The 23,282-nt window shown below is 37.7% G+C and overlaps 1 protein-coding gene across 1 annotated transcript in view; it reads right to left on the bottom strand.

The window, feature by feature from the left end:
* LOC128688051 (SIN3 transcription regulator family member A) overlaps nt 1–23,282 on the bottom strand; it is a 223,203-nt gene that overhangs the window by 122,061 nt on the left and 77,860 nt on the right. The window contains 3 exon segments of the mRNA XM_070083829.1: nt 2,391–2,642; nt 17,564–17,778; nt 22,334–22,436. Coding sequence (XP_069939930.1) covers nt 2,391–2,642; nt 17,564–17,778; nt 22,334–22,436 — 570 coding nt within the window.

The following is a 23,282-nucleotide window of genomic DNA, read 5'->3' as shown; positions in this document are numbered from 1 at the left end:
TACATGTTTATTTATACACACTCATCTGAGTTTTCTTTGACTTTATCTTAATAGTTCTTGGTCTTATTACTTTTCCTTTTATATCCATGGGGAAGTGGAATAAGAATCTTTCCTCCGTAAGCCATGCGTGTTGTAAACGTCAACTAAACTACCGGGAACAATGGGCTAGTAACCCCTTTTCCTGTAATAATTACTAAACAGAATAAGAAGAAAACTGTCAAAGTGGGATAAATGAATATACAAGGTGTGATATAGCACGTAATACTAGGATAACCCAAAAAAGTCAGGGTGACTTATTTCCATATGGATCCCTGTATCTGTACCATATGGTGTCCTGTACTGTATGGTACCCTGTACCATACGGTACCCTGTGCCATATGGTACCCTGTGCCACATGGTACCCTACACAATATGGTACTCTGCATCATATGTTATCCTGTACTGTATGGTACCCTATACCATATAATACAATGTACCATACGGTACCCTGTAACATATGATACCTTGTACCATATGGTCAATAAGTGGTGGTGGTGGCAGGAGACACCAGCCAAGACTGAGTGAGTGGCGACGCAAGGTAGCTACTGACTCAGCAGTTTCCAAGACAAAATGCTTTGTCATGCACCTCAAGGAACATGTCAAGTGCCTGTACATTTGTAAATATGTAATAGAACATTACTAATATACAACATTTTTGCATATTTTTGTTGTAAACAATTACTGTAAACAAAATAATGATGAAAATATAAGTGTTTGTGTTCAATACAACAGTACCATATAGTACCATATGGTACAATGAACCATATGGTATTGTACTGTATGGTACCATTACAACATATGGTACCATATGGTATCATTGCACCATATGGTACCATTGTACCATATGGTACCATTGTATCATATGGTACCATTGTATCATTCTACCATTGTATCATGTGCCATTGTACCATATGGTACCATTGTACCATATGGTACAATTATACTATATGGTACCATTGCACCCTATGGCACCATTGTACCATATGGTACCATTGTATTCAACACAATAACAGCACTAATATTTTCATCATTTTGTTTACAATAAACTTGTAAACAAGTTTTGTAAGCAATATAATGATAAATTAGTACAGTTATTGTGTTGAATACAATGAGTGTACACTTATACAACATACATTATATTGGTCTCACAGGCCACAAATTTTACTGGAAAAAGAAAAAAATTATAAAAGAAAAGAAGAAAGTATAAAAAAATGTAAAATAAAAAAAAAAAATGCGATTTTGCCGCCACCCGGTCATTTTGGGTCAACTTCCTGCTGCTGTATCTCGGTAAGTACTGATCAGAATTTTTTTTTTTTGTTTTATTACCTTCACAAAGATATTATCTTGAATTCTGTAAGAATTTTTTTTCAAATTTTCTTGGACACTGGGGCACCCCTTCAGATTTTGGGCTTGGACCCTGAAAGGGTTAAATATCAGTAGTAAAAAAAAAAAAAAAATTGGCACTGCCCCTTCAATAGTAATATAATATGTGGGGTAAGTACTAAGCTTGTGGAGGTCCTATAGCACCTGGGAAATAGGAGGCAGCACCTGGGAAATAAGAGGCAGAACCTGGGAAATAGGAGGCAGAACCTGGGAAATAGGAGGCAGAGCCTGGGAAATAGGAGGCAGAGCCTGGGAAATAAGAGGCAATCAGGTTTAACTCAAGGAAGTGGAATGAGAAGACAGCAGAACAAGATGAATAGCAGAAGCACTTAGGATTCCCTGCTACCAGTCTCTATTTACACAGAAGGTATAGTGAGCCCTTGTAAGAGTTATGTCAGTTTAGACAGTGTAGAGCATGTTTAAGTGCATTTGCACCAAGACAACCTTACAAGAATTTAGTCCCCACTTTGATACACTGTAGGTTCTATAACCAAACATTGTATCCCATCAGAGCACAGTCTACAGTATGTGCTAAGCAGAATGAATGTACATAACTCTTCTGGGAGGGTGGAGTAAATTTCACATCCAATAAATGATGCACCTTTTAAGTGTTGAGGATGTTATCAAGCTAAGATAGGCAGCTTAATGCTGGTCCTGAGCTGTGTGAAGCAGACAGTAGAGGAACCCCAACTGTGTGAAAATGTGTAAACAGTACTTAATGGGTAAAAAAATTTAACTACAAATCTCAAGTTTCTTATCAAGATTATGTAGAAAGATTGAAGCTCTTCAAGTGGTTCATGGAACCTAAACACCTGAAAAACAAATAGACTAAGAGAAATTACATGATACTGTATATAAATAAATAAACATTTGTAAGGTACATGGGACCAATTTTAAAGATGTATAATATAAAGTTAAGATTTAATAAATGTAAAGTCAGTCCTCATGACACAAAGAAGAAATCTTACCTTTGCTTTTAACCTTCTCAGAACCAAAGGCACTGCAACAACTGGGTTCTTTTTTAATCCATCTATAATATCTGGAGCTTTATCACCATATATTCTTCGAATAGCCCTTTGGTGTATTGTAGGCGAGTTTCCTCCTAGACAGTCGTCTAATCTAAATCTAGCTGCTTCCTCTGGACTCATCCTCTGGAGTTTTTTGTGTACACCTTCTAACACACGCATTGTTGCCAAATTTGTCTCCAGTACCACATCCAGCTAATTGTTCATGAGGAAAAAAAAATGGGGTTAATGAACATGTGGGCATCCAGTGCAATACACTTGAGTTTAGAAAAGGAAAAATATACAATAAACTGTTGTTGAGGGCATGTTTCTTCTACCTGTTCATAGCAAGAGATATTGTACTCTGCAACACCCCCCAAGTTTATAACAAAGCAATTTCATGATGTGCTTGAGCTTAGGTGAAATATGAGAAATTAGAATTATGCATGCTGTCTATGTGGCGAGGTGCTGAAACACATTGAAGCACTCCCGCAATGTCTCAGAAAGCTGTCCTAACAACTCTGGGTAGATAACCCATAATCTACTAATCTGTATTGGATTTTATCTCCACCCCACCTCACTAGTGTCTAATAACCATGACATGCAAGAGAAATGCCATGGGCATATGACACAAGAGGAAGTGAGTGTGCTGTGTTGTGGCAAGACTGACAGCTACCAGGGCATATGGGACAGAGCTGTGCATAAGTGCAGAGGGTAGTATATGCCTGGGTGTGGGAGGCAGTTTGAGATAAAGATAGCTCATGTCTGGGTATGTGGAATAGAGGGTTGTGGCGAGAGTACGTACATGCCTGGGCTCTGGCCATATGGAATGAAGGGCTACTATGAGTATACTTGCTTAATTGTGGTTGCAGGGGTCAATTCTCTGATCATGATCCTACCTTTGAACTTGCCACTCTTTAGACTGATTCCCTTTTAGCCTCGTGGGCTTGTTCATTGCTCATACCTGGTCTTAAAACTAGGAATGAAGCCTGCCTCCAACAATTCATCGCCAAGATCATTCCACTTCCTGAACACTAAGACGTGTCAGGAAAGATGAAAAAAGAAACACTGAAAATTTATGGGAAAAAAAAAAAAATTTCCCCAAAAAGTTTTTTGGGAAACACGTGATTAATCATTTTTCAATATATTTCTTTTTTTAAAAAAGAAATTTTTTTCTTTTCAAAAGAGGACATAAAAGGTGTTTTTTCCTTTTAAAATTTTTGATTTCTAGATTTTTCATTTAGATACCCCCAACTTCTGGACCCATTTAATGCAGGAATTTATCGCCGGAGCGCAAATGGGAAGGGGCAACATGTTGAGTTTCCGCGTTTTTTCCCTTTTTAATTTTGGAAAAATAAATTTTCCCATTTTGAAATTTAAGGAATTTTTTTGGGAAAAATAAAAATCATCCCTTTTTAAAATTTTCCTTTCTAAAAAAATGAGACCGGGAAACGGAATACAATAAATAGATCAAAAACACTGCAAAGTTTTTTTTTAAACCCAAAAACATGGGTTTTTTTCCCCATTTTTTGCTGCAGATTTTTTTTTCTCCCACACTGACCAAAAAGACCTTTTCTTCATTTTTGCTTTTTTTTCAGATTTAAAGGGGAAAGAATTTATGGGTTTAATGGCCAATTTATTTTAAGCCATCTAGTATGGCACCAACCTAAAGGGTTTTCGTTTTCATGTTTTTTAGATTTTTTTTGAAAATTTTAATCAAACTGGAGGTCCACTGTATGTATAACTCGGCAAAAGTTAAGCGCTCCTTTTTTTAGTAAAAAGTATTTTAGGAGTGTTGGTTTTTTACCGATTAAAAAGTTCCTAAATTACATTACTGAATAAATATTTATTTATTGTTTTTAAAAAAAATTTAAAAAAAAATTAAAACCCCATTAAATTTTCGTTTCAAACAATATAAAAAGGGGCACCTTTTTTTTAACATCTTAACCCTTCAGGTTTGCCAAACAAGGCAGGAGGGTTTTTATGATACCAAAATTTCTAGGCCCACAATCGGGGAAAAGGCGGGTAGGCCTAGAGGAGAGTTGGTCTTGGGGGTGGTAAAAAAAAATCTAAACCAGTCCATTGGGGGAAACCATTTTTTAAACAATGTCCAAAATGCCTCTGGAAGTTCTTACTCCCAAATGGGGACACTTTGTTCCCGGGCAGCCCCAAACAGATGGGCCAGTAAAGATGATTTTAAAGGGTTTTGGGGTTTTGACGGGAACCCCGACCATTTTTGGGGTGAAAAAAACCCAAAATGACCTCAGCCCCACCTCTGGAAATCTTGTTCCGTCATCGTAAGAATAAAAGAAACCTTTTTTCCCAAACCCCGACTAGATGGAAGTGATGTAGGATATAAATGAACCAAGCCCAAACAGTTCCAGTAGTGATAGTGAAGTGAAATTTTCCCCCAGTAATTAAAGTATATCGAGCATAGTGCCTGGTGTGCCATATTATTAGGAAAATACATCCTGGCTGACAAGAAAAGACGGGAAAATAGCATAGTGTTAAATTTGGGGATGGAAAATGTGCAGGGTTTAGTGGTGGTGTGGCCGGGGGCCCGCAGGGGCCATGTGCCCCCCGCCTCAGCTGATTACAAAAAAGGCCACCATCCCCCCCCACCACCCAGCCCCACAACCACAACCACCTGCCACCCCCAAAACCCCTGGGAATGGCAGGAAGCTGTCAATTTTTTCCAAACCCACCTTTTTGTGGAAAGGAACACGGCCATTTTTGGGACGGGAGAAAATGCCATGAACAAAAATTTTTTTTGGGATTCTTGCAACCCCCGATAAAATTAGTGGGGAAAAGAAACAGATCCGGTACAATTTGGAAACACAACTTTCCCCAAAAATCACGACCCCCAGTGGAAGGAAAAAAACTGTCTGAACTTTTTTGCCAAAAAATTTGAAGGGTTTCCCAGGGAAAATCAACTTAACAAACCGTTTGATTCAACCCCGGTTTCGGGAAAAATGCCAGTGAATGATTTGTCAATTTCATGTTCCCTTTCCCAAAAAAACCAGGCCTGAAAAAAAATTTTAAAGATTGGGCATGTTTTGTATCTGAAAAAAAAATTAAATTATTTTTCCCCCTTGAACTTTGATTTATTTTTAGTTTTTGTTTCTTTTAAAGGAAGACTCTTTTTCAAACATAAGAAGAAAAACTTTGGTATAAAGGTTTTTTGATTGGATTTACAGGGGTTTTATTGCTTTTTTTTATTGCACTGGAAGTTTAACTGAAAAACCCGAAGTTATTAGGCATCCGGGTGATGTGTTTGAAAAAAGGGCCCAATTTTGGAGGTTTAAAATTATAACAGATAACGGGCACAAGCCCCACCTCAGTGTTTTTTAAAAATAACATGAAGTGTTCAAAAGTGAAAAACAAATATGCCCAGGTTTGGTGGCACTTGTAGGGGGGGGTTTCCCAATGACATCAATTTCAGTGCAAATGAGATTCCCCTGCGCATCAGTTACTAATGAAATGGCAGCCCAGGAGCAAAGGAAAGAAAATCCCCATTCAAAAACCTGAAAAGGATGGACTACACCTCAATATGCATTCAGTGGACAAAGGGAATAGATTGGGTTTTTGATTGTGTTCGAAAATTAATGGTCGTAAAACCTTTTTTTCCATCTGAACTTTTCCCCTTGAATTTTTTTGATAAAGGGGAAAAAAACAAACCACCATATAAATTTGTTTGTCTGCAAGACAAATAGTATTCAACCCGAAAACCCTTAATAGACCCCCCCCAAAATTTTTCAACAACCCCTTCGTTGTTTTAGGTGATAGAAAACTCCCTACACTGTTTTAAAGAAAAGGCTAAAAGAGGTTTTCCGGCACATAAAGAAATGCCCAAAAACGCAGAGACACTGCATGGGGAAAAAATGAAAACACCACGGGCATAAACCCATTTTTCAAGATTCCCACAGGCCAGAACTTTGAAACTTTCCCCGGACTGATAGTGATAAGAAATAAGAAAAATAGAAAAAAAAATTTTCTATCGTTTTTTGTGTAAATTTTTTTTAAACAAAACAATGACAACATTTTAGGTGACGAAAAAGTAACTTACAAAATACTATATACTGGTCCAACCATAAAATTTATTAAAAAAAGAAAATTAAAAAATAATAGAAATTCTTTTTTTTTAAAAATTGCCCCCATAGGGGGGGTGACCCAAAAAAAAAAGAAACCCCAAAAGAAAATATTTATATATTAAAAACCTTTCACCACACTCAATTATCACTGTTTTTGCAGAGGTGTCAGAATACAACAGTTTAGAAGCATACACAATAAAGATACCAAATATCCTCTAAACTCCCAATACCCCAAAACCCTCCCCAAATGGGATTTATTTCCCTTTTCCCGGGATCAAGTCCACTATGAAAAAGGTTTCTGAATATTTTTTTTTTTTTTTTATTATCACACGGGCCCGATTCCCCCCAAAGGGGGGTCCCCCAAAAAGAAAAATTTTTCACCATAAATTTTTTCCCATCACTGTCTTGCCAAAAGGGGTGCTTTACACTACTTTTTTTAAACTGCAAAAAACCCCTCCCTCAGAGTGAAACCCTTCCCCCAGACTAAGCCCGCCTCGGACATCAAAAAGAGCATGTGACAACTCCCCTTTGGGTTTTTTATTTTTAACCTTTTGCCAAGACCCTCTTTTATTTCCCAAACCCCATCTATAAATATATTAAAAACCCCGGTAATCACACACCTTGTCTAAGGCCTATTTTTCTGGGAAAAATTTCCTCTTCCACATACCAACGGCCTCACTATCCTCAAAACTTTCCTTTACAACCACCCCTAACATAATTTTTGCAAATCGGGCCACATTGCCCCTATCCCCCCTGTTATGCCTTTTCCAAAATATAAATGCCACAAAGACCTTTGTTTATTAAATATGTTCACCAAATTTACCTGCTCACACCCCAACGGGGTCCGGGTAAAAAGACCATTGCCCATTCACCCTATCCCCCACGCCCCAACCTAAGTCCAACCCCCCCTTTCCAAAAACCCCTTTCCCTCCCCCTTTTCAGGAAACCCAAAACCACCCCAACCCCCCTTTTCTGCCCTCGACAAAACTTTATTAACCCCAATTTTTCCCCAATTTCCAAAAATTTTTTTAAAAACTTTTTCCCACATATTCCCTTTAAACAGACATCTCCACTGCCCCCAACCTCTCCGCTGCTGCATTTCCACCCAAGTTTTCACACCCAAAAAGGTTTTGGGTACACCATTTTTCCTTTCCCCTTTTTTTGCCCCCAAAAATTTGTTTTTGACTCCACAAAACCCCAACGCCATCATTTTTTTTTCCCTCATAAATTTTTAATTAAACCCTCATCCTTCATAAATCCATCCCACCCCCAACCCCCAAAGATCTGAAAACATTCCTTTTCCATACCCCCCCCAAATTTGATACCCAATTTTTTTTATCAAAACTTTTGATATATCACCTTACTTTTTCTATTTCATTTTCAATTTTCCCCTTTAACACTTTCCCCGTCATCCACAATTTTTAATTTTTTCTTAAAATCCCCCATAAACAGTATCACACAAATAATAATTTTAATTTCCCCTTTAAATTTTGATTCCCAAAAATTTAATTCATCCCCCAACAAGCATTTTTTTCCCCTTTCAACCCCATCCATAAATATATTTAATCAACCATGGTGAATTACACCCCTTTCAAGACCTACCCCGAAGTAGACTCCCCTTTCTACACACCCTAACCTGAGCCTTCCCACCCCCAAAAACCCCCAGCATTTAATAATTTCCCCCAATTCAATTTTGCAACATCGCCACTTCCCTTCCACCTATCATATGCCTTTCTAAATCCAAAAAAAAAAAACTTCCTTACCTTTATCTAAAAACTGTTACATATACTTCCCTTAAAACTTGATCTACCATCCCCACCCCTCTGAAACCTCCTTTCTCATCCCAACCTACATTTCAACCCCAATTCTTTTAAATTTTAACCCCACCAACACTTTTTTTGGGGTAAAAATTGTTCCCCATAATTTTAAACCTTTTTCCCCCTTTCCTTTTTGGGACTATAAAATTTTTGAACCTGGTATTCCCTTCAAAAATATTAAAAAAAGTAAACCCCCCAAAACCTTACCCCCCCACCCGCTTTTAACATTTCTCATAATTTACGTTCCAGCTGCATTTCATTCTACGAATGCCTCCCTTCCCCACCACATTCTGCCTTCTTCCCCTAAAAAGGGATACCCCCCTCCAGTGATAAATTTTCCTTCTTTTTTATTAAAATTTTAAAAATTTCTCAAAAAATTTCCCATCTACCTAATACCCCACTCCCCTCTACTAACCCCTACTCTGTTTCTAAGAAAACCATACTTTTCCCCCGGGTTTCTTAACTTTTTTAACTATCCAAAAATTTTCTTATTTTATTTAAAATTTTACGGCTTCCCTTTTCATCTGCTCTCCTTTTTTCACTCTCCCCACCCTCTCTTTCCTTTTTTTTATCTATACTTGCTCTTCTTATAACACACATATATAATTTTAAAAAGAAATAAAGAATACCGGGATAGTTCAACATTGCCCTTTTTATTAACTAAACCCCCAATCTTTAAATAATTTAAAAATTTTTTTTTAATAATATTTAAGAAAAAAACCTTTCATAAAAAAATTTTTTTCTTTTTTTTTTTGACCTGAAAAAGTCTCTGATAGGGGTTCCTAAGAAAGGGTTAAGGAAAAACCCACAGTGTGGGTCTCAAATGCTGTTAAATACGTAAAAAATTTCATTTGGGATTGGGGAAAAAAAAAATTACCTAGTTGCTAATCCAAAAATTTCCATTTTGATGATTCCATTTTTTGCCTTTGGGGCCCGTTCATTTTTTTTTTTTTCCAATGATCAAAAAAACAGTTTCATACTTAAAAGATAAAAAAATCCCCAAATCCCAAATCCCAAAACCTTTTTGTGGGCATTGTACTTCCCATCCCAGGACCGTCCCGCTATATAAAATAACGTTTCCAGAATCCCACAAAAACCCTGCCATACTAAAGCATCAGGTCCCAAATACCATTTGTCTCCCTTTACTCCCATCTTATCACGCCCCTCCCGGAAGTCAAACCTTTAGCCCAAATTCTTTTCCCCCCCCTCCAACCTTTTGGGACCCTTTACCCCCTTCCTTCTCAGATTTATCGCCCCATGTCATTCTACTTTTATCCATTCTTTTAAAAGCCAAACCACCTACAACCCCCTGCCCCCTGCCTAATACTTTTTTTAACTCCCTGCCTTTTCCTAATTTAATCCCTTTTTTTTGCAAATCACAATTGCCCCCTTGCAGGGAAACTCCACTGCCTCCAACCGTCCCCCACAATTTCCCAACCACCAATAAGTGTTGCCCTATACTTCCCCATTCCTTTTTTGCCTCCATAATAAACGTTTTTTTTTCTCCCATACCTCAACGCACCACCACCTTTTTCCTTTTCCAAAATTTAAACCCCATCCTCAAAAACCATTCACGACATTCAACCCCCCAAACTGAAAACTCCTTTTCCATACTCCTCCCCAATTTTATATCCCCCTTTTTTTTGTCAAACTTTTAACCCCCATCATTTTCTCCTTTTTTAACACTTTCCCCCCACCTTAAACAACCCAAATTTTCCCCTAATGTTTAATTTTACTTTTGAATCTCCCCTAACACAGTATATCACAAAAAAGGGGCAATTCCCCCTTTGTATTTTATTCCCTTTTTTTAATCCACCCCCCCCTAGAATTTCTTTTACACCCCCTCTATAAAATACATGGACCCCGCAAGATCACCCCAAATGCACCAATTTGGGGAAGTGTATTTATAAAATGCGTTTTGTTGTTTGGGGGGGGGAAGACTAATCATTCAAATTCCTTTGGGAAAAAAATTGGGCAGTACTTACCTGAACATACTACTGAATGAAAAAAATTGTTAACGGGGGCCACTTATATTAAAATTATTTACAACCTGCCAAAACCCCATTTTCCGGGGAAAAAGTCCCTTTTTTTTGATCCAACCCGAGTTCACTATCCTCATAAAAACTCAAATTTATAATTAACCTATTCCCTAAAGGCCCCTTTAAAGGGGGGTTTGGTTCCCGGGTCGGGGAAATCGCCGGGAAAGGGAAAACCCTTTTTCCCCCTTATAAATGCATACAAACATTAAAGTTTAAATAAATTAGTTGAAAGAACCGCATCAAAAAATAAAAGGACAAAACACAAGTGACCCATTATAAAAATTTTTTAGTCTTAATCTAGGGAGAAAGGTATTTGAAAAAATGGGTATGTTTGTAAACCCGGCATTACAGGCCAACCCCCCATATATTTATATTTAAGCATCCGAGGGAAAAAAGTATAAGTTCACCCTTACTTACCTTAAAATATTTGTATCAATGGGTAGGGTTAAAAAAGGAAAAAAAATAAATGGAGAGAAAGAATGAGTACAGGGGGGTAACAAGAGAGAAACAAACCAGGCCCCCATTTATATTTTTTTATTTATTTTTTGTGGGTGTATTTACATCTTTTTTTTGATGATCTGTTTATTATTAAATTTTTAAAAATATCAAAATGAAAATTTTATATTAGAATTCGACATTTTAAAGAGACTCCGACATTTTATTATGGGCACGGGAAGTTCTACAGATCACTTTTGTTTTTTTTATTTTACTTGTGTATTTATCTTTTTATTTTGCATCGGTTTTTTTATATAATTTTAAAAAAAAATCATGGATGGATTAATGAAATGTGTATATTATTAACATTTAATCAGACTTATTTTATTATCAACTTTAAGTCGTCGTCAAATCTCACATTTTTTTATTTATTTTATGTGGTATTTATCTTATTTTTATTTTGCATTTTTTATATAATTTTGAAAAAAATCATGATGATTAATGAAATTTTATATTAAAAAATATCCAATTTTAAAAATGGTATAAGTTTATTTAGCAGGTTATAAGTATAATTACATATATATAAAAAATTTAAATAATTTTAAAAACATTTGAAATTAGTTTCAGAAAAAAGGGGAGATTACTTACTCGGGGAATGTTTAAAAACAGGGTGACGGGGACCGAAGAAAATCAGGGGGGGAGCTTAAAGGAGTTTTGGTCAAATTTTAAAAGTCCCAAAAAACCCGAAAATAAAAGCGGGCCTTCCGATGAACACCTGCCACATTGCTTCCTATCCCCTATCAAAGCCTTTTTAACAAAACAAAAAATTCCCACCTTTTTTAAAATGTTTTAATATTTCCAACACATCCCACCCTCTAAAACCTTTTTTATCATCCGACCTACATTTGTCTTATCTCAATTTTTCAAAATCCTATTACACCCTTTTCCTGGGTTTTTTTGTAAACTTATTCCCCAATTTTAACCTTTTTTCCCCCTTCCTTATATAAAGAGACTATACATCTCTCCAACCATATTCCCCCTTTTATACATTTTTTCCTTTTAAAAACGGGGGTACCACGATAAAAAAAACAAAGTTTTCTTTAAAATTTTGAATTTAACAGGGGAAGGGGTTAATACCTCTGCTCCCCCATTTTATGCCACAAACTCTTTTGGAGGAAGAATTTGCCCCCTTCCCATGGGGGGTGAAAAAAAAACAAGAACTGTAAAAAAACCCCCGGGGGGTATATATAACTGCATTTTTATATTGCCCGGGGAAATAAAATAGCAAGACGACTGAAACGCATGTTTATGAGACGAAAAAAGGGCACCAAATCCTAATCATGTAAAAAAACTACAGGCTTTGTTTTTCACTACTTCAGGCGGGAGTACCTCCCTGGCAAGGTCTAAACCCCCTACCTAGTTTTTCATTTATTTAAAAAAAAAACCCCAAAACCCCCACTATATCCCCCCGCTTTTAACATTTCCAGTCCACGTTGCCTTACCCCTTTTTCATGGCCTCAACCCCCCCCCTCCTCCTCTTCTTCCAAAAGATGGGATATCCCTGGCTGCATGAAAACAGCCCCCTTTTATCCCGCATTTAAAAATTCTAAAATATTCTCCCCTCACCCCAAAACTCCCTCTCTTCGTTTTTTAACTGCAAAACCATTCCCCTAGGTTTCTTAATTGTTTAACTCCCCCAAATTTTTTTTTCATTAAAAATTTTTTCAGTGCCTCCCCACTATCATTTGTTCTCCTCTTCCCCTCACCACCCCCTTTTATTTTTTTTTTCTCCCTATACTTACTCTTTTATAAAATTTTTGGAAAACCTCTTAAACACCCTCTTTATTATCCTTTATTTTATCATTCCACAACCCCTTTTTCCCCCCTGCACCCACCCCCCTAAAGGAAAACTTCCCCCACATTCTAAAACCCTTTTAAAATATTCCAACCCCTTTTAACCCCCCCACTACCAAACCCCCGCCACCTTTCTGCCATAGGTTATATCTCAACCCTCCCCCTTTTTACCTTTTACCCCTCTTACTTTTTGTGCCATTTTCCCTTATCCCCTCTACCCCTTTAGAACTTAGTATGTTGTCTTCTTCCCGGTGGTTCTTCCGTCTTCCAATGTTGTAAGTTCCAATTCAGTTAGCCTCTTCCCATAGCTAATGCTCCTTAACTCAAGAACAAGCCTCACTGCATACTTCAACACTTTCTTTAGTTTCTTAATGTGCTGTTTCAGGTAGTGCAGGTTCCACACTAGTGCTGAATACTCGAAAACAGGCCCAATGTATGCTGTATCAAAGGCCCGGAATGCTCGTTAAGATTCCTGAAGGCTACTCTTAAATTTGCCAGACGAGCCTTGGTTACAGATGTTACTGGGCTGATTTGAGCCTCTGGAATTATACTGGGCACTATGCTCACTCCTAGGTCTCTCTCTTTGAGAGAAGTCTGCTGCCTGTTTCCCTAGTCTATACTCCATTCTCAGTTTTCTTGCTCCTTTCCAAATTTCCATGACTTTGTATTGACTGAAACTGAAATTAAGCAACCAATCATCTGACCAACCTTGCAATTTGAAGTATGCTGCCTATTTCCCTAGTCTATACTCAGGTCTCAGTTTTCTTGCTCCCTTCCCGATTTCCATGACCTTGTATTGACTGGGACTGAAATTAAACAGCCATATCATCTGATCAACCTTGCAATGTGACCAGTTCCATTTGCAACCTTTCCTTAAGCCCATCCGTTTTTATTCTCCTCATTAGTTTTACATCAGCAAATATGGACTTCCAGCAAGCGTGCATGAGCGTGTTAGATAGGAGTGAATGGAGACGAATGATACTTGGGACCTGACGATCTGTTGGAGTGTGAGCAGGGTAATATTTAGTGAAGGGATTCAGGGAAACCGGTTATTTTCATATAGTCAGACTTGAGTCCTGGAAATGGGAAGTACAATGCCTGCACTTTAAAGGAGTGGTTTGGGATATTGGCAGTTTGGAGGGATATGTTGTGTATCTTTATACGTATATGCTTCTAAACTGTTGTATTCTGGGCACCTCTGCAAAAGCAGTGATAATGTGTGAGTGTGGTGAAAGTGTTGAATGATGATGAAAGTATTTTCTTTTTGGGGATTTTCTTTCTTTTTTGGGTCACCCTGCCTTGGTGGGAGACGGCCGACTTGTTGAAGGAAAAAAAAAAAAAAATAAATAAATAAATATATATAGTCGGACTTGAGTCCTGGAAATGGGAAGTACAATGCCTGCACTTTAAAGGAGGGGTTTGGGATATTGGCAGTTTGGAGGGATATGTTGTGTATCTTTATGTGTGTATGCTTCTAGACTGTTGTATTCTGAGCACCTCTGCAAAAACAGTGATAATGTGCGAGTGTGGTGAAAGTGTTGAATGATGATGAAAGTATTTTCTTTTTGGGGATTTTCTTTCTTTTTTGGGTCACCCTGCCTCGGTGGGAGACGGCCGACTTGTTGAAAAAAAAAAAAAAAAAAATATATATATATATATATATATATATATATATATATATATATATATATATATATATATATATATATATATATATATATATATATATATATATATATATATATATCTATCTATCTATCTATCTATCTATGAATCATTCCCATTTGGAATGTCATTCACATAAACCAGAAGCAGTACTAGATTCTAGTGAAACCCCACTAGCTACCTGTTCTCCCACACCACAGCATTAGGGTTAGGATAGTTAATACAGGATCAACTATGCTTTAATAGATATGTGGGCCAATGGGCTGCCAGCAGTAACAGCCTGGTTGAGCAGGGAAGCACAAGATAGGTCGGGCCCAGGGCCAGGCTATGGAAGTAGGAAAACTCAAATCCCATCAAAGATGCATCATGGATGTGAACCAGTGTCTAAAGATCAACTCTTTAGTAACAGAAGCATGATCAATGCACATGACACCAAGGAATAAGAAGAGAATCCGTTAGGTAGAAAAAGACATGCCCTCCACAGGTGAAGACAGAATCACAGAACTTCTCAAGAGTGCTAAGGCTGTCTGAAGTTCAGAAGAAAATATTGGGTAGTGTGAATCATGAAGAGTCCTGGAAACACAAAGAAATCTAATAGCATTTAATGAAAGTGGAAGAAATCTAAATCCAGGACAAAATCCACATTGAGTATATGACCCTTGTTCAAACATGATGGAACTTACCCTGACAATAGCAAGGAAATCAGTGACATAATGAAGCCTCACTATCACTGTGTTTGATAAGCCATTCATCAGGCTAAAGGCTGACAACCTGAATGAATTCTTCATGAACGAAACTTAAAACTCCAACTTCTCCAAATTTTGGAGTTGGAAAAAAAGCCACTGACAGTATGCCTATGCACTGCCCCCAGTCCAACTCATGGTACTCCATTTTTTCAAGAACTGCAAGAAACCCTTAACACGAGTTTTAAATATTCTATGGAAAGGGAGAACAGACATAGAGGTAATCCTACAGTCATTAAAAACAACAGATATAGCCCCATTACACAAACGTGGTAGCAAAGCGACAGAAAAAAAAGTGATAGCACCAATGTCCCACATTATAAAAATCTTTGAAAGAGTTTTAAGAAGCAAGATCACATACTATGGAAACTTGCACACCCGAATGCAGTGGTACAAGGCAGGCTGCTCCTGCCTTGTACCACTACCATACATTGCAACAGTCTTACATGTGTTGGAAGACTTAACAAAATGCAGATGCAGTATACACAGAAATTGCCAAAGTATATAACAACTGAGTTCATGATACAGGTCGACCATCACTAATCTGGCATCAATGTCCCGGGACCTGTAGTGTGCCGGATTAGTGAGTTTGCCGGATTACAGAGTGGTTAGGTTAGAATACACTTAATTAACCTATCAATAGAAACTCTTTCTGCTATATTTTCCTCATTTTCATCACTGCTTTCTCCTCCACTGGCTTGCTGCTGTGGATTTACAACCATCTGCACAATTTCTGAGTCAGTATAATGATGAAATTTGAGTCAGTATAATGATGATATCTGAAATTATGTTAGCCAAAATTAGTGCCAGATTACTGATGGAACCGGATAACTGATTGCCGACCTGTATAAGAATCCCCAAAATGTGGGCAAAAAACATAGCCAGGGGAAAGTGGGCAGATGGGTTCTTAACTTTCTAACAATAGAGTGCGAAGATTTAAAGCAGAGTTAAGTCAGAGGCACCCACAGATAAAAACTGTTCTCAAGGCACGGTACTTGCCCCCATCCTTATCCTCATCCTCACATTAAACGTAGACAGGGAAATAAATCATAGCACCATATCATCCTATCAGATGATACTAGAATTTGCATGAGTGGCAATACATGCAGGACACTGAGGAAAATGCAGAAGGTGCCCAGGTGTGTGGGATAATTGTGAAGGGGGTAGATGATTGGGGGAGGGACAGAATTGTGGTGAGGCAACCAGGTGCCTGGCTGTATGACAAGAGGGTTGTGGTGAGTGTGTGTGGGATATAAAGTTATCTTGAGGGTGTGTGGGATAGAAGGTTGTGTTGAGGGTGTGTGGGATAGATGGTTGTGGTGCGAGTGGCAGGTGTCTAGGTGTGTGGGATAGTTGTTGTGAGGATAGCAGTCTAAACTTTATAAATCTACAAGCACCAAATACAATGACTTGTTGTGAAATGTTTGGAAGAGCACGGAGACTAATACTCACTCCAGCATAAACAAAGCCACACTGACGATGCGTCAAACACTTCCTCCACAACTGCTTCAACCCTCGTATTTTTGTACAATTTCCTTCTTCAATTCTATCATATTTATTATTATTATTATATTATTATTATTAGCAGTAGCAGTAGCACAAATGTTTGATTCTTTGCTGTGTTCAAGAGTAAACACATGATGTCACCTTCCAATACCTGTCCGAATAGCCATTCTAATATGCAGTCATAAATGGGTCGACATTATTTATACTGTAGTTTAATAGCAAATAATGAACAAACAAAACACTCACCACACAGTGGTGGGAGGGCTGGCTGCCAGTTGTGGGGGATCAGAGGGAGGGTAGTAGGGACTCGCAGTGGTGGAGGGAGTGGTATTTAATAACATACATGTTATTAAGCCATAACGTATGTATTTAGTACAATTTACGACGTTTTCATGTATTTTATGATTGTTCATGGTTCGACAAGTTAAGGAAGCAGTATTGTATTATATTTCCCTACAATATATTGGGGCACCAAACATTCGCAATTTTTCAACATTCGCGAGGCTCTTGATCCCCTAACCCTCGTGAATGTTGAGGGAGACCTGTAATGGTTTTTTCCCTTACCTATATATTTCACGTCACTTATGCATGTCAGCAAAAACACTTTATCCACAAATCTCATTTTTATTCTAAAACCATTCTGCTTCTCTGCAATAACTCCATCAATCACAATTTTGCCTGTATTTGGTGTACTTAGCATTCTCGTATACAGTGATTCATTCTTTTTTTTGCCTTCACTTTGCAAAATGGAACCACATGTCTTACTGTTCTTAATAATCATGGCCCTAACTGTCTGGGGAGAAAGGGAACATGCAAGATAATTTCCTTGTGGAGTTAATAATCTCAATAGTTATCCTCCTAAAAACAGAGACTGGGCAAGGAATGTGAGGAAAATGCAAAAATACGTATAGAGTAGAGTATTATTAAAATTCTGATCCATGCTTTTGAAAGACTAAACCATAGACAATGAAAAGGATAGTCAAATACCTCAAATCTTTCATCTTCACATCGATATATATATTCTTCGTATTGCGTTTTACGGGAAGTGACAAAAGTGGAATCCTCTGACCAAGAAGGAAAAGACACCCAGGTATCATTGAGAACCTCTTTACAGAGACTGGTTCGGCCAGAGCACTTGGGTTGTGGGTAGGATTTGGGCAGAGCACAGTAAGATGCACCTAGTCTCTTGCATGTTGTATAATCTGCAACAGGAATAAACATTAGGAAGCAACAGACTCAAACTCATCATAAGTCTCTTAAAGTGAATAATATATTGTACTTAGGTAGTGATTTGCAGGATTTTTTTTTTTAAACAAGTCGGCCATCTCCCACCAAAGCAGGGTGACCCAAAAAGAAAGAAAATCCCCAAAATGAAAATACTTTCATCATCAATGCACACAAAAGGCCCTAAAATCTGGAATTCATTACCTGTGAATATAAAAGAAACACTGTCAGTTTAAAAATTCAAGTCTTCTCAAAAATCATTTACTCACCCACAACTAAATAAATACTGAATAATTGTATCTCATATATGTATTTCCTTATTGTATCTCATAAATGTCAACCTGTGACCCAATCAAACTTTGTTACTATTTAACTTCATTAACTAACAGAATACTCCATTCTACTGATTACACAGCAACACAGTAAATGACCATATGACCTGTCTTTGTAATACTCATTTGAACTAAATTGTTATCTGTTTTACAATAATTTTTGTACCACTGAATATATCATTGCTTAGTTAATCTTAAGTTAATTTTAAGCTTGCCCATAATGCTCTGCATAAAAGGGGCTTTGGCATGCTGCACTTCAAAAATTGTATTCCTTGTACTTCTCTGTATCATGTTCAAATTAATTAATTAATAAATAAATAAATAAATCATTCAACACTTTCGCCTCACTCACACATAATCACTGTTTTGGCAGACGTGTTTAGAAGACAATAGTTTACAAGCATATACGTATAAAGATACACGACATATCCCTCCAAACTGCCAATATCCTAAACCCCTCCTTTAAAGTGCAGGCATTGTACTTATTTCCAGGACTCAAGTCCATCTATATAAAATAACTGGTTTACCTGAATCCCTTCACTAAACATTACCCTGCTCACACTACAACAGCTTGTCAGGTCCCAAATACCGTTCGTCTCCATTCACTCCTATCTAACACACTCATGCACGCTTCCTGAAGTCCAAGCCCCTCGCCTACAAACCTCCTTTACCCCCTTGCTCCAACCTTTCCGAGGACGACCCCTACCCCTGCCTTCCTTCCCCTACAGATTTATACGCTCTCCACATCATTCTACTTTGATACATTCTCTCTAAATGACCAAACCACCTCAACAACCCCTCTGACAAATACTTTTATTAACTCCACACCTTCTCCTAATTTCCACACACTGAATTTTCTGCATGATATTCACACCACACATTGCCCTTAAACAAGACATCTCCACTGCCTCCAAATGTCTCCTTGCAGCATTTACAACCCAAGCTTCACACCCATATAAGAGTTGGTACCACTATACTTTCATACATTCCCTTCTTTGCCTCCATAGATACCAGTTTTTGTCTCCACATATACCTCAATGCACCACTTGCCTTTTTTTCTTCATCATTTCTATGATTAACCTTATCCTTCATAAAACCATCCGCTGACACGTCAACTCCAAATATTTGAAAACATTCACTTCTTCCATACTCCTCCCCAATTTGATATCCAATTTTTCTTTATCTAAATCATTTTATACCCTCATCATCTTACTCTTCTCTATGTTCACTTTCAACTTTCTACCTTTACACACACTAGCAAAATCGTCCACTAACCTTTGCAATTTTTCTTTAGAATCTCCCATAAGCACAGCATCATCAGCAAAAAGTAACTGTGTCAATTCCCATTTTGTATTTGATTCCCCATAATTTAATCCCACTCCTTTACCGAACACCCTTGCATTTACTTCTTTTACAACCCCATCTATAAATATATTAAACAACCATGGTGACATTACACATCCCTGTCTAAGACCTACTTTTACCGAAAAGTAGTCTCCCTCTCTTCTACACACCCTAACCTGAGCCTCACTATCCTCATAAAATCTCTTTACAACATTTAGTAACTTGCTAGCTATTCCATATACTAGCAACATCTGCCACATTGTTCCCCTATCCACTATCATATGCCTTTTCTAAACCCATAAATGCAATGAAAACTTCCCTACCTTTATCTAAGTACTGATCACATATATGCTTCAATGTAAACACTTGATCTACACATCCCCTACCCACTCTAAAACCACCTGGCTCATCTGCAATTCTACATTCTGTCTTACTTCTAATTCTTTCAATAATAACCCTACCGTACACTTTTCCTGGTATACTTAGTAAACTTATTCCTCTATTTTTTACAATCTCTCGTCCCCATTCCCTTTATATAAAGGAACTATACGTGCTATGTGCCAATCCCTAGGTACCTTACCCTCTTTCATACATTTATTAAACAAAAATACCAACCACTCCAACACTACATCCCCCCTTGCTCTTAACATTTCTGTCATGATCCCATCAGTTCCAGCTGCTTTACCCCCTTTCATTCTATGTAATGCCTCACGCACCACCCTCACACTCACGTCCTGCTCTTCTTCACTCCTAAAAGATGGTATTCCTCCCTGGCCAATGCATGAAATTACCGCCTCCCTTTCTTAGTCGACCTTTAAAAGTTCTTCAAAATATTCCCTCCATCTCCCCATTTACTAACTCTCCTACTCTGTTTTTAACTGACAAATCCATTTGTTCCCTAGGCTTTCTTAACTTGTTTAACTCACTCAAAATTTTTTTCTTATTTTCATTAAAATTTCTTGACAGTACCTCTCCCACTCTATTATCTGCTCTCCTTTTACACTCTCACCACTCTCTTCACCATTCTTTTACTCTCCATATATGCTGCTCTTCTTATAATACTTCTGCTTTGTAAAAACCTCTCATAAGCTACCTTTTTCTCTTTTATCACACCCTTTACTTCATCATTCCACCAATCACTCCTCTTTCCTCCTGCACCCACCCTCCTATAACCACAAACTTCTGCCCCACATTCTAATACTGCGTTTTTAAAACTATTCCAACCCTCTTCAACCCCCCTACTATTCATACTTGCACTATCCCATCTTTCTGCCAGTAGCTGCTTGTATCTCACCAGAACTTCCTCCTCCCTTACTTTATACACTTTCACCTCTCTCTTACCTCTTGTTGTCATTTTCCTCTTGTCCCATCTACCTCTTACTGTAACTAGCTACAACTAAATAATGATCCGATATATCAGTTGCCCCTCTATAAACATGTACATCCTGGAGCCTACCCATCAACCTTTTATCCACCAATACATAATCTAACACACTACTTTCATTACGTGCTTAATCATACCTTGCATATTTATTTATCCTCTTTTTCATAAAATATGTATTACTTATTACCAAATGTCTTTCTACACACAGCTCAATTAAAGTCTCCCCATTTTCATTTACCCTTGGCACCCAAATTTACCTACTACTCCCTCCACAACATTTTTACCCACTTCAGCATTTACATCCCCAACCACAAGTACTCTCACACTTGGTTCAAAGCTCTGCACACACTCACTCAACAATTCCCAAAACCTCTCTCTCTCCTCTACACTTCTCTCTTCTTCAGGTTTATATACGCTTACTATAACCCACTTTTCACATCCAACCTTTATTTTACTGCACATAATCCTTGAATTAATACATTTAAACTCCCTCTTTTCCTGCCATAGTTTATCCTTCAACATTATTGCTACTCCTTCTTTAGCTCTAGCTCTATTTGAAACCCCTGACCTAATCCCATTTCTCTCTCTCTATTGAAACTCTCCCACCCCTTTCAGCTTTGTTTCACTTAAAGCCAGGACATCCAACTTCTCATTCATAACATCCACAATCATCTCTCTCGTCTTTCGCACAACATCCACACACATTCAGACATCCCACTTCGACAATTTTCTTATTCTTTTTAGTAATCATTACAGGAAAAGCGGTTACTAGCCCATTGTTCCTGGCATTTTAGTTGACTTTACAACACGCAGGATATGTACACAGATAATAAAGTTATCCATGATAAACATCCTGTCTGTTAAGGATAACTTAATTCAGAATATAGGCATATTAAATATGAAACTATGTATGTCTATGAGAGAAAACTCAGAAGATACATTGTCAGTTAGTATACCATGCTGAATGAATTACTTAAGGTATTTGGGACCTGACGATCTGTTGGAGTGTGAGCAGGGTAATATTTAGTGAAGGGATTCAGGGAAACCGGTTATTTTATATAACCGGACTTGAGTCCTGAAAATGGGAAATACAATGCCTGCACTCTAAAGGAGGGGTTTGGGATATTGGCAGTTTGGAGGGATATATTATGTATTTTTATACGTATATACTTCTAAACTGTTGTATTCTGGGTACCTCTGCAAAAACAGTGATTATGTGTGAGGTGAAAGTGTTGAATGATGATGAAAGTATTTTCTTTTTGGGGATTTTCTTTCTTTTTGGGTCACCCTGCCTCGGTGGGAGATGGCCGACTTGTTGGGGGGGGGGGGACTATAACCCTTTGACTGTCGAGACCCCAAATCCTGAAATCTCTCTCTGGCTCGTAAGACGTATTTATACGACACCGATAGTCAAAGGGTTAATGTACTGTATACTACTAAATGCAATAAGGGTACTGGATGACAACACCTTACCTATTTCCATAGCCAAATCACCACTAATTCTCTCTTGCTTCGCAACTGATGAAGGAATTATATCTGAGCTGCCCAATGCTCCTTCACGATACCCCACAAACTCCTGCAAGAAAATATTGAAGTTGGGTATAGATCATCATCCTCTTTTACAGCTCATAACTTTATATCCTGCATACTTCTCTAGTTATAAAAGAAAATTCAATTAAAAAATTGAAAGAACTGTTAAAATGCTTAGAGGTATACAACTTGGATAATTTTAATCTACAGTGTCTGTGTAATATACAGCATGCCAAATTCTACACATCACACCACTTCCAGTAAAGGAGGAGACATTTTCAATGCAATGTGCAAAACAATGTAGTCCAAAACAATATATAAAAGAGTTACCTATCCTTGACACCATATTAAAGCAGCTTAAATTATTTTCAAATAAGGTAAAACAAGGTAATATCCTCATGCCATAGAAGAACCGCCATTAACAGGACAAAACATATTACAGATACAGTGTGCATGTCATTAACTTTACAACTAACAAACTAATTGTAAACATGCCATTAACGTTACAACTAGCCAACTACCCAGTAATTACAAGTCAATTTAAAAGTTTTGGTTAATTCAATTACCCATTTAATTCTGCAAAAACTAAATGAATTATACTTCGGTATTAGGTTTACTGAATCACATAAGTTTCGATAACTCAAGGTATTCCTTGGAAAGACATTTCTCATCACACAGACAGTTTATCTTTCTTGGCCCTTACCAACATCAACGTGGTGCAGCAGGCAAGTTAGGTAAGGAGGTGCAGGAGCTCCCTTAGCACTCCAAAGCAGGATGTACTTTGAATTCAGGATGTAACTGATCATCCTGAGGGAGCAGCTGCTAATCCCTAAGACCTCCTCCTGGTTTACACCACATACTGTCAGCAAATAACTTGTCTCTATAGTAATAT

The sequence above is a fragment of the Cherax quadricarinatus genome, chromosome 10 (genome assembly GCF_038502225.1).
Source record: "Cherax quadricarinatus isolate ZL_2023a chromosome 10, ASM3850222v1, whole genome shotgun sequence".
NCBI lineage: Eukaryota > Metazoa > Arthropoda > Malacostraca > Decapoda > Parastacidae > Cherax > Cherax quadricarinatus.
The sequence above is the reverse complement of the archived record's forward strand: the minus strand, read 5'-3'. Positions and strand labels throughout refer to the sequence as shown.